Consider the following 14,462-nt stretch of genomic DNA (forward strand, 5'->3'; position numbering starts at 1 on the left):
ATATATATATATATATATATATATATATACATATAAAACTCAAAGTAACAAATCTAACAAATACAAAGTAATTAACAATTAACTACAAATCAACAGAAGAACTAAGAATCAGGACCGACCAAAAACAGAATAAAAAAATGTTGATGGTAAGAAAATTATAAAAAGTACAAAATAATAAAAAGTTTAACTATCAACATTAAGAAAATAAAATTATCAAGAGTAGGCTTATTCCTTACTCACTAACCAAAACTTGCTCCGAGTATTTAGTACGGGGATAGCCTAACACTTTTAAGTGGATTGGATATTCGTTTCTTTTACAAACACTTGTGATACTCAAACCTCGCGAAGTTGTTCTGGATAGTTTATGGTGAAAAATTAGCCAACTTTATGAAAATGCAACAATGAAGTTTGTAAAAAATACAGAAAATTAAGTAAAAATGCAATAAAAATATAATATTAACTTCTACGTGATAAAATCTCAAGACATATTAATATACCTATTCGCAAGATCTGAATGTAATAGGAAAATACAATTCAATAACAGAAAGTCAGTAACAGTACGCCTTATTTGCCCATATGGGTAGAATTATCTTAGCTGCTGAGTATGAACTATTACTTTGTCATTTAACTGAAGGTCTTTTCTCCATACAATTACAACAGTAATATTATATGATAAAAGCTACAGTGAAAGGGAATGTTTGCAGTGCATTATGATTCCATAATGAACAAGAACAAATTTACCAATTTTCACCAAATATTTTAATTCCTTTGTTCAGATCCTATGAGATGATAGAACATATATAAATTTCTATGCCACAATTCAGTCGAAAAAGTACATGCCAGCTGACATGTCTTTGACTTCTGTCATGTCAGCTGTACTTCGAAAAAGAAAGGGAATAATTTTTTGTAAATATTCTTCATCCATAAAAAGACATATTTCTACTAATAAATTCATTTAGGTATTAAATCTTTTCCTGGGTTTTTGGTCTTATTAATTTTTCTTGTCCATCTTTTGGTGGGACATATCAAAACTTCCTGTGCCTCGTTAAAGACTTTCTACAGCTCATGGTCAACCATGCAATGGCCACCTGAAGATACAAACATGAAAGTATCTAGATTCAGCTCATCAGCAACTAACCACTACATTCTGCAATCATGTCTAACTACTTGAAGACAACATCAAAAGCCATAAGTATCGTTTAAAAATCTGTTTATGTAAAGATTTGTTTTGTTTGATTTTGATTTGATAAGAAAATTTCAATTTTATATTTATTTATGTGCAATAAATATAATTAGTTAATATTTTGGTTAATTTGTCCCAGTCAAACTCATTTTTCAGATTTACTTTTTAAAGACCGAGATAAAAGAGGCCTAAAATTGGCTCTCAAAGAAAGTTGTGAATTTTATTGTTCTTTCGGTGGTACTTATATTGTTACCCACTGGTACCACCGTTTCAATGCTTACACATTGGCTCTATAAGGTAACTTATCTTATTTGTAGATGTGTTCTTTGAATTTTGGTTGGTGACAAATAATTAACAAATATTAATAAATACTATTCGTTTTTCTTTCAAATCTTGCAATTTTGATAGTTTTTAATTAATCACAGTGTAATTGACACTGTGAAGAGACAGTGTCCTTGACGTGATAGTTCAGTGGCTTCAAAATGGGCTCCCATTTGCCGAGTGTCTCCGGAAAGCGTGGAAGCATTTTGTGTTAACTTCATTACACCATTTATAAGATTACTATAGCAAACTTTTATAATCACTTCAATAATGTTACCTAAAGTTAAAATTAAATTATATTAATATTACACTGTTGGAAGTGTGATCCTATGATCTTGTTAGTTCTCGGCAAATACTTATTTTTTACATGTTTTTTTAACATATTTTTTTAAATTACATGTATAATAACTCCATTCTATAATAATACTCCATAATAATAGGCTCCATTTGCCAGATATATCCGTCTGTTAATTTCTGCACTTACTGCATTCATCATCATCATTGGTGCTACAGCCCTATAAAAGAGCCTCGACCTTCCCAAGTCTATTACGCCAGTCAGTTCTATCCATTGCCAACTGTTGCCAGTTTGCTGCGCCTATTTGTCTACCATCCTCATCTACACCATCCCTCCATCTGAGTTTTGGTCTACCCCTTTTTCTATTTCCCACAGGTTGTGACATAAGGATTCTTCTAGGAGGGTTGTTCTGCTGTGATCTTGCCAGATGTCCTGCCCATCTTAGTCTTCCTATTTTTATAAATACGTCTTTACCACCAAATATATGTTTATATCTGTGATATATCTCGTAGTTGTACCTCCTTCTCCAAACACCATTTTCACAGATGCCACCAAATATTCTTCTCAGGATCCGTCGTTTAAATATAAGCAGGAGATTTTCATCTGCCTTGGAAATGGTCCATGCCTCCGACCCATATGTCAACACTGGTTGTATAAGGGTTTTGTATATGGTTATTTTTGTTTTTTGGCTTAAGTTTCTGCTTCTCATATGTCTACTCAGTCCAAAATAGCATTTGTTTGCTAGGATTATTCTTCGCTTGATTTCTTCCGTCATGACGTTCTCCTTGGTGATCAGGGAGCCTAAGTATGTGAATTTGTCCACCACTTCAAAGGTAGAATTATCAACCGTGAATTGGTGGCCGATGTTTCTGGCTCTATTGTTGGGTGTTGATGCCATTATCTTAGTTTTATTTTCATTTACTTGCAGGCCCATATTTTTTGAGGCGTGTGACAAGGTGGTATACATTTCTTCTAGCTTGCGTGTTGTGCGGGCAACTAGATCAACATCATCTGCATATGCCAAAATTTGGGATGATTTATTAAAAATGTTTCCTCTGCTGTCTATTTGGGCATCCCTGACCGCCTTTTCCAAAGCTATGTTGAAAAGGAGACACGCCAGCACATCTCCCTGTCGCAGCCCAACATGCGTTTCAAATGCCTGTGATTGTTCGCCCTGTATTTCGACTTTGCAAACAACTTTACGCATTGTAGCCTTAACCAATCTTATCAGTTTATCGGGGATGTGGAATTCATCCATGGCTTCATACAATTTATTTCTTAGGACACTATCATAGGCCGATTTAAAATCTACGAAAAGATGGTATGTGTCGATATTAAATTCATTGGTTTTTTCCAGTATTTGCCTTAGCACAAAGATCTGGTCTGTTGTTGATCGACCAGGCCTAAAACCACTTTGCTATTCGCCAAGAAGCTCCTCTGAATATTCACTCAGGCGACCATATAAAATACTCGAAAATATTTTGTATGCTGTATTAAGGAGGGTTATTCCCCTATAGTTTCTACATTCTAATTCATCGCCCTTTTTGTGTAGCGGGCAAACGATCCCAATACACCACTCTTCTGGGATTTGTTCCTCATTCCAGGCTCTCAGTATGATTTTATGCACTTACTGCATTATTCTGATTAATTTGTGAGCCTAGGTATATAAACTCTCTTATTCCTTCGAAAGTATATGTTCCGATTGTTAGATCTTCGGGTTGTGCTGCTTGTATATAATTTGATACTTTCATATACTTCGTCTTACTAGTGTTAACCTCTAGTCCCATTCTTTTTGTTGCTGCTTCAAGCGTCTTGAATGATTCGACCACGTCCGCCTTTCTTCTTGCAATAATGTCGATGTCATCGGCGTACGCTAGTAATTGTGCGCTGCGATTAATAATAGTTCCTCTGGTTGTTATTCCAGATTCTCTTAGCGCTTTCTCTAGTGCAATATTAAATAGAAAGCATGATAGGCTGAATTGAACGAATCACTAACGAGGAAGACATAAGGAAGACCTGGAAAAACAGACAACTATATATACTGCGAAAACGGATAATACAATATTTGGATCGTAAAGTGGATAACGTAAAAATCTTCATAGTGATAAGCAAAGTTCATGTGAAAAGTGGACATGATTGATGTTTAATAGAATATGATTACTACTTTCTGCAACTAATATCGTATATAGTATCACGCTTAAATCGCAGTAGTGAAAATTTTATGACAAAGTATGTGAAATGACCACGCATCACTAATACATTCATATTATGGTTTAGTCGGAGCCAAAATAAGCAAAACAAATCGTTTTAATTTAAAAGAAATAATGAAATTTGCTTTGTTAGTTCCTTTTACTTCATTGACGCATAAAATATCTGTGTATTAATGTTATAATTAAGTAAACAACTTTCTTAAAGAATAAAATACTGCCAAATATCAACAGGTATCTGTCAAAATCTCTATATACTTAACGCGATTTTTAAGTTATACGCTTTTATATACAAGATTGTGATAGAATTATAAGATATATTTCTTACGTCCTCATTCTCTCTCCGTCTCTCTACCTTCTTAAAATTTACATTTGAAAATTCAACAAATAATCTTTGAGCTGATTGGGCAAATCTAGTTTGTTGATGAAAAGTCCTGGTCGGCGTCCTAAGCAATTATGGATTTTGACTCGACAAATTTGTTTGAGGGTTCGTGGTCGCTTGTAGAGGTCTCTGATGATGGCAGTTAGCGGTTCAGTCGTTTTTCCGGGAACTAGACTCAATTGCTGAGTGTATAAGATCTTGAAAAAGATATTCTTTTTAGTGTCAGGTATGTACATTTTTGGAAAATAAATATATATTCTTTAAACAAAAAATATATTAAACTTTTGGATTAAATTAATGCAATACTATTAAGTTGACTAACTTATTAAACTCAAAATATTTCATGAATTGAATCTCATGTATAGAGAGATTATTGGAATAAGGAAGGTTATTTTTAGTACATAAACACATTATGTTAGAAACTTACCTTTAGGCACTCAAACAGAGGCTTGTGCTGCATAACGCAGTAAAACAACAAAATAATTTTAGCAAAACTAAGATGGGGATCAGTGATGAGATTCTCTTTTCTAGATATTAATGTTATGTAATAATACAAAATATAGTTTTTCGTATTCCATATACTCTGCGAATGCAACGGATGCCTTCTGATAGCTTCTGACATGTTGAGGCTCAAATCAGGATTGGCTCCAAATTGAATGAGGGTAAGTGTAAGATCATACCTACAAAATATGAAACATCAAAGTAAATAAGCATATTAGGTATTCAGCATATTAATTCATATGCATATGGCATGTATGTATTATTGCGTATTAATAATTGATACAATATCAGAATCTATAGTAGTTTCAAAACTGTTGGCATTAAATTCTAAGAAATAATGATTACCATTATTAGTCCATTGACCATTCCTGAGTTATTTTTGGTCTTCCAGTGAGGTACAAAAACATTTTTGTAAGAGTAAGAGAACGAGTATCATCGGGTCCAAAGACACCAACGGTCAAAAAACGGAGATTCATTTTAAAACATTTAGGTAGTGATTTGGGGTTTTTTGAAAAACGGCTTGTTACTCTTCGAATCCAAGAAAACCAATGACTGGTATGCTAAAATAGACGCCAAAAATTTGAAAGCTGGTTTTATTAAACCTCCAAGCAAATTCTGTCGTCGTTTTGGACAATGCATCTTAACTTAGTGTACAATTGAATGCGTCACCAACATCTGCATGGCGGAAAGCTAACATCAGGAATTGGCTCTCTCAAAAAAATATATTATTCGATGACAATATGTTGAAAGTACAATTTTATTAAGGAAAGTACAATTATTATGGAGATATTAACAAATATTGAATTAAACACCTGTGATCTAAGAATTATTAGCAGTCTTTACTGGAATCAAACATCGTATATCCGTATAGAGAAAGGAGAATCCGATGATATCAAAATCAAACGTGGGGTCTAACAGGGATGTATACTATCACCCCTACTGTTCAATATATACTCTGAGGAATCATTCGAATTAACGGAGAATGTATCAATAACATCAGATTCATTCAAGTCACGATTTATACAAAGCGACGTCACTTGTATTTAAAATTTCCAGAACATCAATCTTAAAGTTGAAATGTTCCTAACAAAGCTAAAAATACGACATCCTTACGGAGCTGCTCGATCTTTCATAGGCGCCAACATGGTAGATATTATAATAAGAAAAATGTAATCGTGATAACATTCAGAAATTTTAGAATTATATTGAATAAATATACAAAAACATTTCTTGTTATTAATAATTTATATTTTATGCAACGAATGTTTTAAGTTTAATTATTCAAAAAATAATTATGTTAATTAAATAGATTACACAATCGTACGCCATTGATCCGGGAATACATCACGTTTCAATAATATGATGGTGGAGTGGCAAACATGGGACAGTCATGGTACAGTGTTGTCAATACTGTACCATGTTTGATCAATTTGATTCGCAAAAAACATGAATAACTTTAATAAACTGTAACATAAATTAATATAGCTTAAAAGCTTTAAAAACTAATTATTTTTGTGTGTGCTAAAATGCCTAAACAACTAAATAGTCGTTGTCAAGAGAACTGGTTGCTTATTTAATAGACTATTTTAAACAAGAGCGAAATAATGGCGGCCCTTTTTCACCATTGAATGCTGTGAGAAAGGTATTTTAAAGAATTTAAAATATATAATTTTGTATTACAATGTTTTATTGTGTATTTTAGCGTGTTGCTGCAGCCTAAAAACTAAGTTTATCTACTGTTAGTAATATTTTTCAAGCTGTTAAAAATAATGAACTTTTAAAATCACCTAAAAAACCGTATTACAAAAAGACTACAACTAACACAGAATAGTTTAATGTTAGTGGTATCCGTGATATTATTTACGACATGTAAAAAACAAGTAATAGTATTACATACTAAAAGTTACTGATTTATTAAGTGGCTCAGTATTTGAGGTTTAAATTTTAAATATATTTAAAATTATACATTTTTATGTGATCGTTTATATTATTATGGATTAAACGTATCTCGTTTTTCACATTATTGAAAAGTGGAAAAAGAAATTTTAACAATGTGATTATTTTCTTCATTTTAAGAATCCAATTGACTAGTGTATTCCTTAATATTTGACATTTTGAAAATTCCTCAATCATTAACTATTCTGATGTTTTGACAACGCTGTGGGGTTCTGACGACGAAAATCTTGAATGACGTGCACTCTTCTTTAGATGAAAAATTCTATACGCGGACGACACGGTGGTACTCGCTGACATTTATGAAGTTCTCCGGTAGTTACTCCGGTAACTTGTATTCATTTGCTACACAAAATTTAGTTTTTAATTACAGTATGTGTTTAAAAACTTGCTTTACCGGTGGATGCGACTTTAACTAACCTTCATATAAAAAAATACTAAAATTACATATATGTCTCAATTTTAGATATAATTAGTTAAAAATAATTAATTAATTAAAACAAAACTTACACGTAGTGAAGATCCATACAGTCTCGAACATTCAATACCATATCCATACATTTCTGGAAAATGTGTTCTGTTTTTCTAGTAACTCTTGCATTGGGATTTAGATCGTGGTTTAACAATAGTATCAACAAATTTTTAATGAATTCAAAGTTTAATCTTTTCTGGACGTTACAATTTAATGTTATATTTTCTGACACCGTAAAAACTAATACATGTAGGGGAGTCAGATTAGCCCTGTAGCTACAATTGGAATTGGCCCCGTGTTTTAGAAGAATTTTAATGCAATTTAAATAACAGACCTGAAAAAAAAAAGAAATATTTAAAATTTTTTTATAAAAAGACTACTGGATTTTATAAAAAATAACCTTGATATTTACTAAATGTATGTCTTAAATTTATTGCATTATTTAATTGTTAAAAGAATCATTCTAATTTAATTGACAAAGGAGCTATGGTTGATCTAGAGATCGAAAATATTTATAACAGTAGATTTTTGAATTTCTTAAAAATTTTGAGTTTCAAAAATGGTACACTTCTTTTTTCTTTCTTACACAGAGGTGTAAGAAATAAAACCGATTGTAACGACATATCGCGCGACCACACACTACGTGGAGTTAAACGCAGTCCCATGTGTGTTCATTAATAAAATAAAATAAAATCGAATAGAATCTATTGGAATCGAATCGAATGGAATCGAATCAAATCAATTGCGAGTCAAATCGAATCGATTGGAATCAAATCGAATCGATTGTAATCGAATCCAATGGATTGGAATCAAATCGAATCGTTTGGAATTGAACCGAATCGATTGGAGTCAAATCGAATCAATTGCAATCGAATCAAATCGATTGCAATCGAATCGAACCGAATCAATTGGGATCGAATCGAATCGATTGAAATGGAATTGAATCGATTGGAATCGAATTGAATGGAATCAAATCGATTTAAATCGAATCTAATTGAATCGATTGAAATCGAATCGAATCAAATCAAGTAAATTAAACTAAAAACCATCGCTTCGGACGTAGACGATAAGAAAGCTATGCTTCCCCTTCTCTGTCACTTCCGGAGTGTCACATCCAGTTTTTTTTTTATTTTAAACCACAACAAATCAATAATTTCTAAAGAAACAGTATTAAATGTCTTTAACGAAATGACAAATCAATTGTCTGTTTGAAACAAAATGTTTTAAAATTATTATCTTAAGGTCTACCGAGAATTGACATAATTTACGTGTCAAGAGAGGATATTAAATCGGCTCTGATCATTATTTAGTAGAAGTAAAACCTAAGATAACAGACAACACTCCTTTGGGATACTTACAAACAGAAAATAGATACAATAGCTAGTTCCTAGTGTAAAAGCGTACAATTTGTTGAATTTGAATGTTAGAAGAAAACCAAGATAGACTTTCAGTGAAGGCAGAGAGCATAAATTGGAATGCATATAAAGATATCGAAAGTATACGGGAACTGTTCAAAAAACAGTGTACCAAGTAGCTAGAGTCACTTGTGGAACAGTTGTTGATAATAAAAAATACACAGCATGGTAAAATAATCACCTAAAAATGGAAGTACAAATAAAGAAAACTCTGGAAAACATATCTGGGACAAAGAAATAATGATAATTATAAGAAGTATAAAAAACAAAGTAGTTAAAGAGTAATTAACGAGACAATAAAAAATGCTGACACAAAAGAGAGAACAGTTTGTACATAAAATGGAGAGCGACAGCAGAGAAAATGGTCAGCTACTATACAGAACACTCAAAATTTAAGAAAAGGTAAAGAAGATACCACAAGATTTGTTCAAGATGAAACCAGAAAGCTACTAGTCACAGAAGAGCATATAATGGAATACTAACATTTTAAAGGAGTGCTAAATGCAGACAAATGTATTGAAGAGGGAAAGCAAACCAATCCTGAGACTACCACAAATATTAAAAAAGGTTCAAGAGATGAAATAACATTAGAAGAATACATAGAGTCTATAAGCAGATTAAAGAAGGGGAAAGCAATAGGCTCAGATAATATTAAACAAGAAATGATACAATTTATGCCAGAAGACGGACTAACACGACAGCATAAAATTATAAATTTAGCCTGGAAAAACAACTGTATTCGTAAAGAGTTAACACTTGCGAACATCTTCCCAATATAGGAACTACAGAGGCATATGTATTCTAAGTGTAGTATACAAAATATACGAGATAATTCTGGGTAAAAGATTACGAAATATTGTTGTAAAAACATTATATGATCATCAATGCAGCTTCAAACCAGGAAGGAGTACAATAAATTTATTATTCACAGTAAGACAGCTAGCGAGAAAGCACTCCATTACAATGATAAAGTATACTTCGGTTTTGTAGATCTCGAAAAATCCTTTGACTATTGAATAGAGAGAAACTCCTAGCTCTCAAAAGTATATATAGCTGTGCAAGAAATGTAATCAGAGTGAACAACCAAAAATCCAAAGAATTTGTTACGGAAACGGGTGTTACACAAGCAGTGGTACTAAGACCTTTCTTGTTTGTTACAATAGTAGATAAAATAGTCAAATAAGCACAAAGAAGTGCCAAACACGTAAGAGTTACAGTGAGAAAATTACGACAAATATTGATATCTGAATTGATATATGCTGATGACTCAGTTATTGTGGCAAATAGCCAAAGGATGTTATTAGAAAGATATAGGAGTTATGTGATAAGTGAGTTTTTCGATAAAAGCATACCAGTTATCTTTGGGACGGAGAATTCGAATCTTGTATCAGCGTCTGCGAAGAAACATGTGCATTATTCTGCTAATTGAGTCTTTTTATGCTCCTTAAATTTATATGAGTAAATCATCTGCGTAGAGTCGAGCTTTGAGGGGTTTAGGTAAGTTATATTTAGTGTCTATCATGGCGATTAAGAATAGGGTAGGACTTAGTATTAAGCCTTGTGGTGTACCATTTTCTGCAGTATGAAAATTCAAGTAAATGTCATTGATCCCTAATTGACAAAAAAATTATTCAAAAAATCTTCATTGTATGCTAAACAGTATCATGTTATGTTCGATGTGTACAGCTTCTCTACAATATCATATCACCAGCAGCAAAATTGAAAAAAAAAACTTAATTTTTAAGTAAAATTGTGATTTATTCCCAACAAAAATAGTAAAAAAATACAATATTCTCGTTCTTGAAGGTTAAGACCACTACAGAATTTTCAAAAAATATATTTTTTTGTTACAGGCTCAAAATAAGCATAGAAACTTCCAGCCTTGTGGAAAAGATTTTATTGTATATCTCCACAATTTTTTCTTTGAAATTCCATTTTTTACTTCTTGAACATAAGGACATATCCGGAATATATCTTAATATTTTAAAGACATTCAGCATAAGTCCAACTATATATCCTTGAAATAAAATTCCGAAGAAAAATGCGTACGGGATTTTTGACAAGTTGGTTTTAACACTACTTATTTATTCACAAACGATCGTCCCTTTTTTTCAAAAATTAAACTGTGTAGTACCATTATTTAATTAATATTTTTTAACACAAAAATTTTGAATAGTTACATCCTTAATATTATTATTCTCTCATTGTTCCTCCATCAAGAAAATCGCAAAAAAAAAACTTTATACTTTTACAATAGGTAGCCTTATTATTAAAAATTCGTATATTTTTTTTGCAAATTTGCAATTGTTTCCTCTTTTTGAAATAATTATAATTCAATGACACATTGTTTTACGGATTTAAGAGCAGCGATCTGAATATTTCTTCTTGAAATTTTATCCGCAATTATAGCAGATATTATCAATTACGGTACGTCAACCGTTGTGACCGTCTTCCGATAACTGAGAATAATTCGTTGCCACATTATCTTAGACAATGTGTGTAGCATTTGAAGCCGAAACGTGAAATTTGGTGTGGTGTCCACACAACCTGCAAGCCCGGTTACATTAAATTCTAGCTGACTTTTTTCTTTCTCTTTCTAGTTTTTTCGTATGAATTTGCAAACAACTGTTAAATCAACACTCACCTTCATACTATGGGTAAAATGGTGTAGAGGATCTTTATTTATAAGAGGTACCAAGCAGACCATCAGAGGTACAGATCCATCTCGGCCGACCATATTGGGATCACCTAAAATATTTCAAATACATTGACGAACTGAAATATTCTTAGATTATTGTTCTTTCTTACCATCTTCATTGAGTAACATATTGAGCAATTCATAACAAACATCCCAATCGCGAACATGTCTTAAAACGCAAGCCACTGCAGAATTTCCGGCGTGGTTTATCGATTGTCTAGCGCCGTTCTGTATTAAGTATCTTACCAGATGAAGGATGTCCCATTTATTCCATTTGTTCCATTTGTCATAACCATATTGGGCTTCTTCTAAAGCGTATCTGCAATAAAATAATACATTCTAATGACTATATTGATACAATTTCGGTAATTTTATCTGTAGTAAAGAATACGTAGTAGAAAAATCAAGTTTTTTAAAAATGCTAATTAAAAAAGTACTGTTCTATACTTTCGTATTTATAATCAAAAAATAAAGGGAACGATTGTTTGGGGGAAAAGTATTTAGTTTTTATTTACATATTTTTCATTCAATATTTTGATTACTGTATTATAATATGATCTTGTTTATTGATATATTTTAACTACTTATTTACTTTAAAAGATTACAGTATATTATTTTTCTTCTATTCAGTAAATTCTCATTGGCAAACTGGCTAACACATGGTAATCTGTTTTTAAGTTCAAAGAAATTCACTTATCTTTAAGTTATTTGTTAACAACCCCTAAAGCACAGAAAACGATACAAAATATCAAATTTCTGTGAACAATTTATTTCAATTATCGCCTTTCAAAAACGCAATACAATAGCGTTGATTTATATTGGTGCACTTGCCCCATTGACCTACAGACTACCTAAGAAGAGTGGTCAGAGAGTTTGTGCCTATCCCATACCAAGAAAAAAAAAAGATCGAAATGAGAAATAGCGATGTAAACATCTCCAACTTGACCAGGACGTATACATCCCTTTCGTCGTGACGCTTAGAAGCTACTCTTCTACTACCCGTGCTACAATTAATACACCATATCCAAACGAGTGTTTTTCTTTGTACAGATAACATTTAACCAACGACCTCAATAAGTTTTACACAAAACACCGATGTTAAAAGAAATGAAAAAGAAGTTTATAGTTGGACAAATTCTTGGGGACAAATTCTACACTAGATTTCCAAAGAATGTGGCTGTGGAATCAGGGAAAAGATGGTTACGTGGAGATGAGCCAATCATACGATATTATCCTAGTTTTGTAGATGCTGTTGTTGAAGTCTTTCACAGTGTCAATGTGTTTCTCGTCGATCGGTATTACTATCTATTGAGAAATGATAAGGTTCAGGCTACCTTTTTAATGTTGTTTTTATATTGTTTTCAGGTATCAATGAATTTTAAGATCTTTTTGGTTATGGATTCTTAAATGCTTTAATGTTAATGTAGATTTAATGTCTAGTTGGTGTATCTGATCATCATCACCAATTTACCCTGATTTGTCCATTATTTAACATAAGTCCCCTCTAGATATTTCCACCTATTTCCGTTCTGCACCTCTGCTATCCAATTGGTCGCAATTATTTTGAGGTCGTCAGTTCATCGTGTTGGGCGGCTTCACTTGTCTACCCGTCTTCTTTCATTCTTGCAACACGTCCCGCCATCTCAATGTTTGCCTTGTAATACGTTTGATAATGTCTTCCATTCCGATTCGTCTACGAAATTCCTCGTTTCTCATCAATTTTGCGCTGGCCGTTCTCAATTTTTCCGCTGATGTTTTTGTGATAGTTAGGGTTTCTGCTCCGTATGTGAGAACTAGTATAACACATTGGTTGAAAATTATCATTTTTAAATGGATTGGTACATTTGTTAACACGGCTCTCATTTTTCCGAATGCAGCCCAACCTAAACTTACGCTTCTGTGTAGTACTTCTATAGTACTACACTGTACTAGTCTTAAGATGTATTCACTATTTTATCATCATCACCATCAGTGGTAGTACATTCCTAGTTGAGTACCGTTCTTCCCCAGCCTAATTCGCCAGTCGTGCAGCCAGTATGCTGCACGGATCTCTTTTGAGTCTTCATCCACACGTTTCCTAGTGGTAACGCTAATAGGGTTTATCTGGGTGGGTAGTTTTCACTTGAATCAATATTTATTAGCTTTTATTAATTTCTACAACCAGATTTTATTTTCTTTGAATGAATTTTTAGTGATTTACATCTATTAGTCCATGATTCCGTTTTTTTTAATATTCTTTAGCTACATTGGAGTTAAAGGAGTGATTTGACGTAACATATTCCCGTGGTTTACCTTTATTTTGAGAAAATTATATTTTCATTTTATTTTAGAGGTTGCTTGGCGTGATTTTAAAACTTGCCGCGCTTGTGACGTATTGGCCGGTTATTACAGTTATGCTGCTGATACTTGGTCGTCAGAGCATTGTTTGTGGATAGACATCATACATGACAAATGTGACACCGAGTGAAAATCCAAAAGTCGGCTGCAACGACCGCAAAGCGCTGAACTTGCCCCAAACTATTTAAAAAAGATGTTCGATCAATGCGTACTTCCAGTCATGACTTACGGCGCCGAAATACTTTCCTTAACCCAGGTCCAGCAACCAAACTCAGAGTCGCCCAAAGAAGAAGGAAAAGGTCTTGGATTGGCTCTCAAAGACGATGGTTAGAAACGAGAAAAAATGAAGGACAAGCGTCACATATGTCATAGACCACATAGCATGACAAGTGGAATTGGACGGGCCATGTGGCCACAATGAATGACGGGAAGTGGACCTAAAAAACTACAGTGTGGAAACCATAAGCAAATAGAAGAAGCAGAGGTAGATCCCCTACACGATGGACAGACGTCAAAAGAATCGCTGGGAATTGGCTACAGGAAGCTCAACGCCGATAAAACTAGAAGAAATTAGGGGAGGCTTAGGTTCAACTCTGGAAGCAGAAGGCTGTATGATGATGCCTTTATTGACTTAATACTATTTATATATTCAGTATTTATCAAGAAGTATATTTGGTTTCGTACGATTTGATTTCAAT

The 14,462-nt window shown here is 32.9% G+C and overlaps 1 protein-coding gene across 3 annotated transcripts in view; it reads right to left on the minus strand.

Annotated features, from left to right (window-relative positions):
* LOC140452435 (uncharacterized) overlaps positions 1-14,462 on the minus strand; it is a 60,361-nt gene that overhangs the window by 24,269 nt on the left and 21,630 nt on the right. For 2 of the 3 annotated variants that reach the window (XM_072546705.1, XM_072546697.1), the window contains exons 8-12: positions 11,538-11,746; positions 11,374-11,477; positions 7,353-7,648; positions 4,816-5,068; positions 4,335-4,585 (exon numbers count right to left, since the gene is read on the minus strand). In XM_072546705.1, coding sequence (XP_072402806.1) covers positions 4,373-4,585; positions 4,816-5,068; positions 7,353-7,648; positions 11,374-11,477; positions 11,538-11,746 — 1,075 coding nt within the window. In that variant the 3' untranslated portion in view covers positions 4,335-4,372. Of the gene's footprint in view, positions 1-4,334; positions 4,586-4,815; positions 5,069-7,352; positions 7,649-11,373; positions 11,478-11,537; positions 11,747-14,462 lie in introns of those variants that run through there. The other variant, XM_072546712.1, reaches the window with a different exon arrangement.

Source organism: Diabrotica undecimpunctata, chromosome 1, assembly GCF_040954645.1.
Source record: "Diabrotica undecimpunctata isolate CICGRU chromosome 1, icDiaUnde3, whole genome shotgun sequence".
Taxonomy (NCBI): domain Eukaryota; kingdom Metazoa; phylum Arthropoda; class Insecta; order Coleoptera; family Chrysomelidae; genus Diabrotica; species Diabrotica undecimpunctata.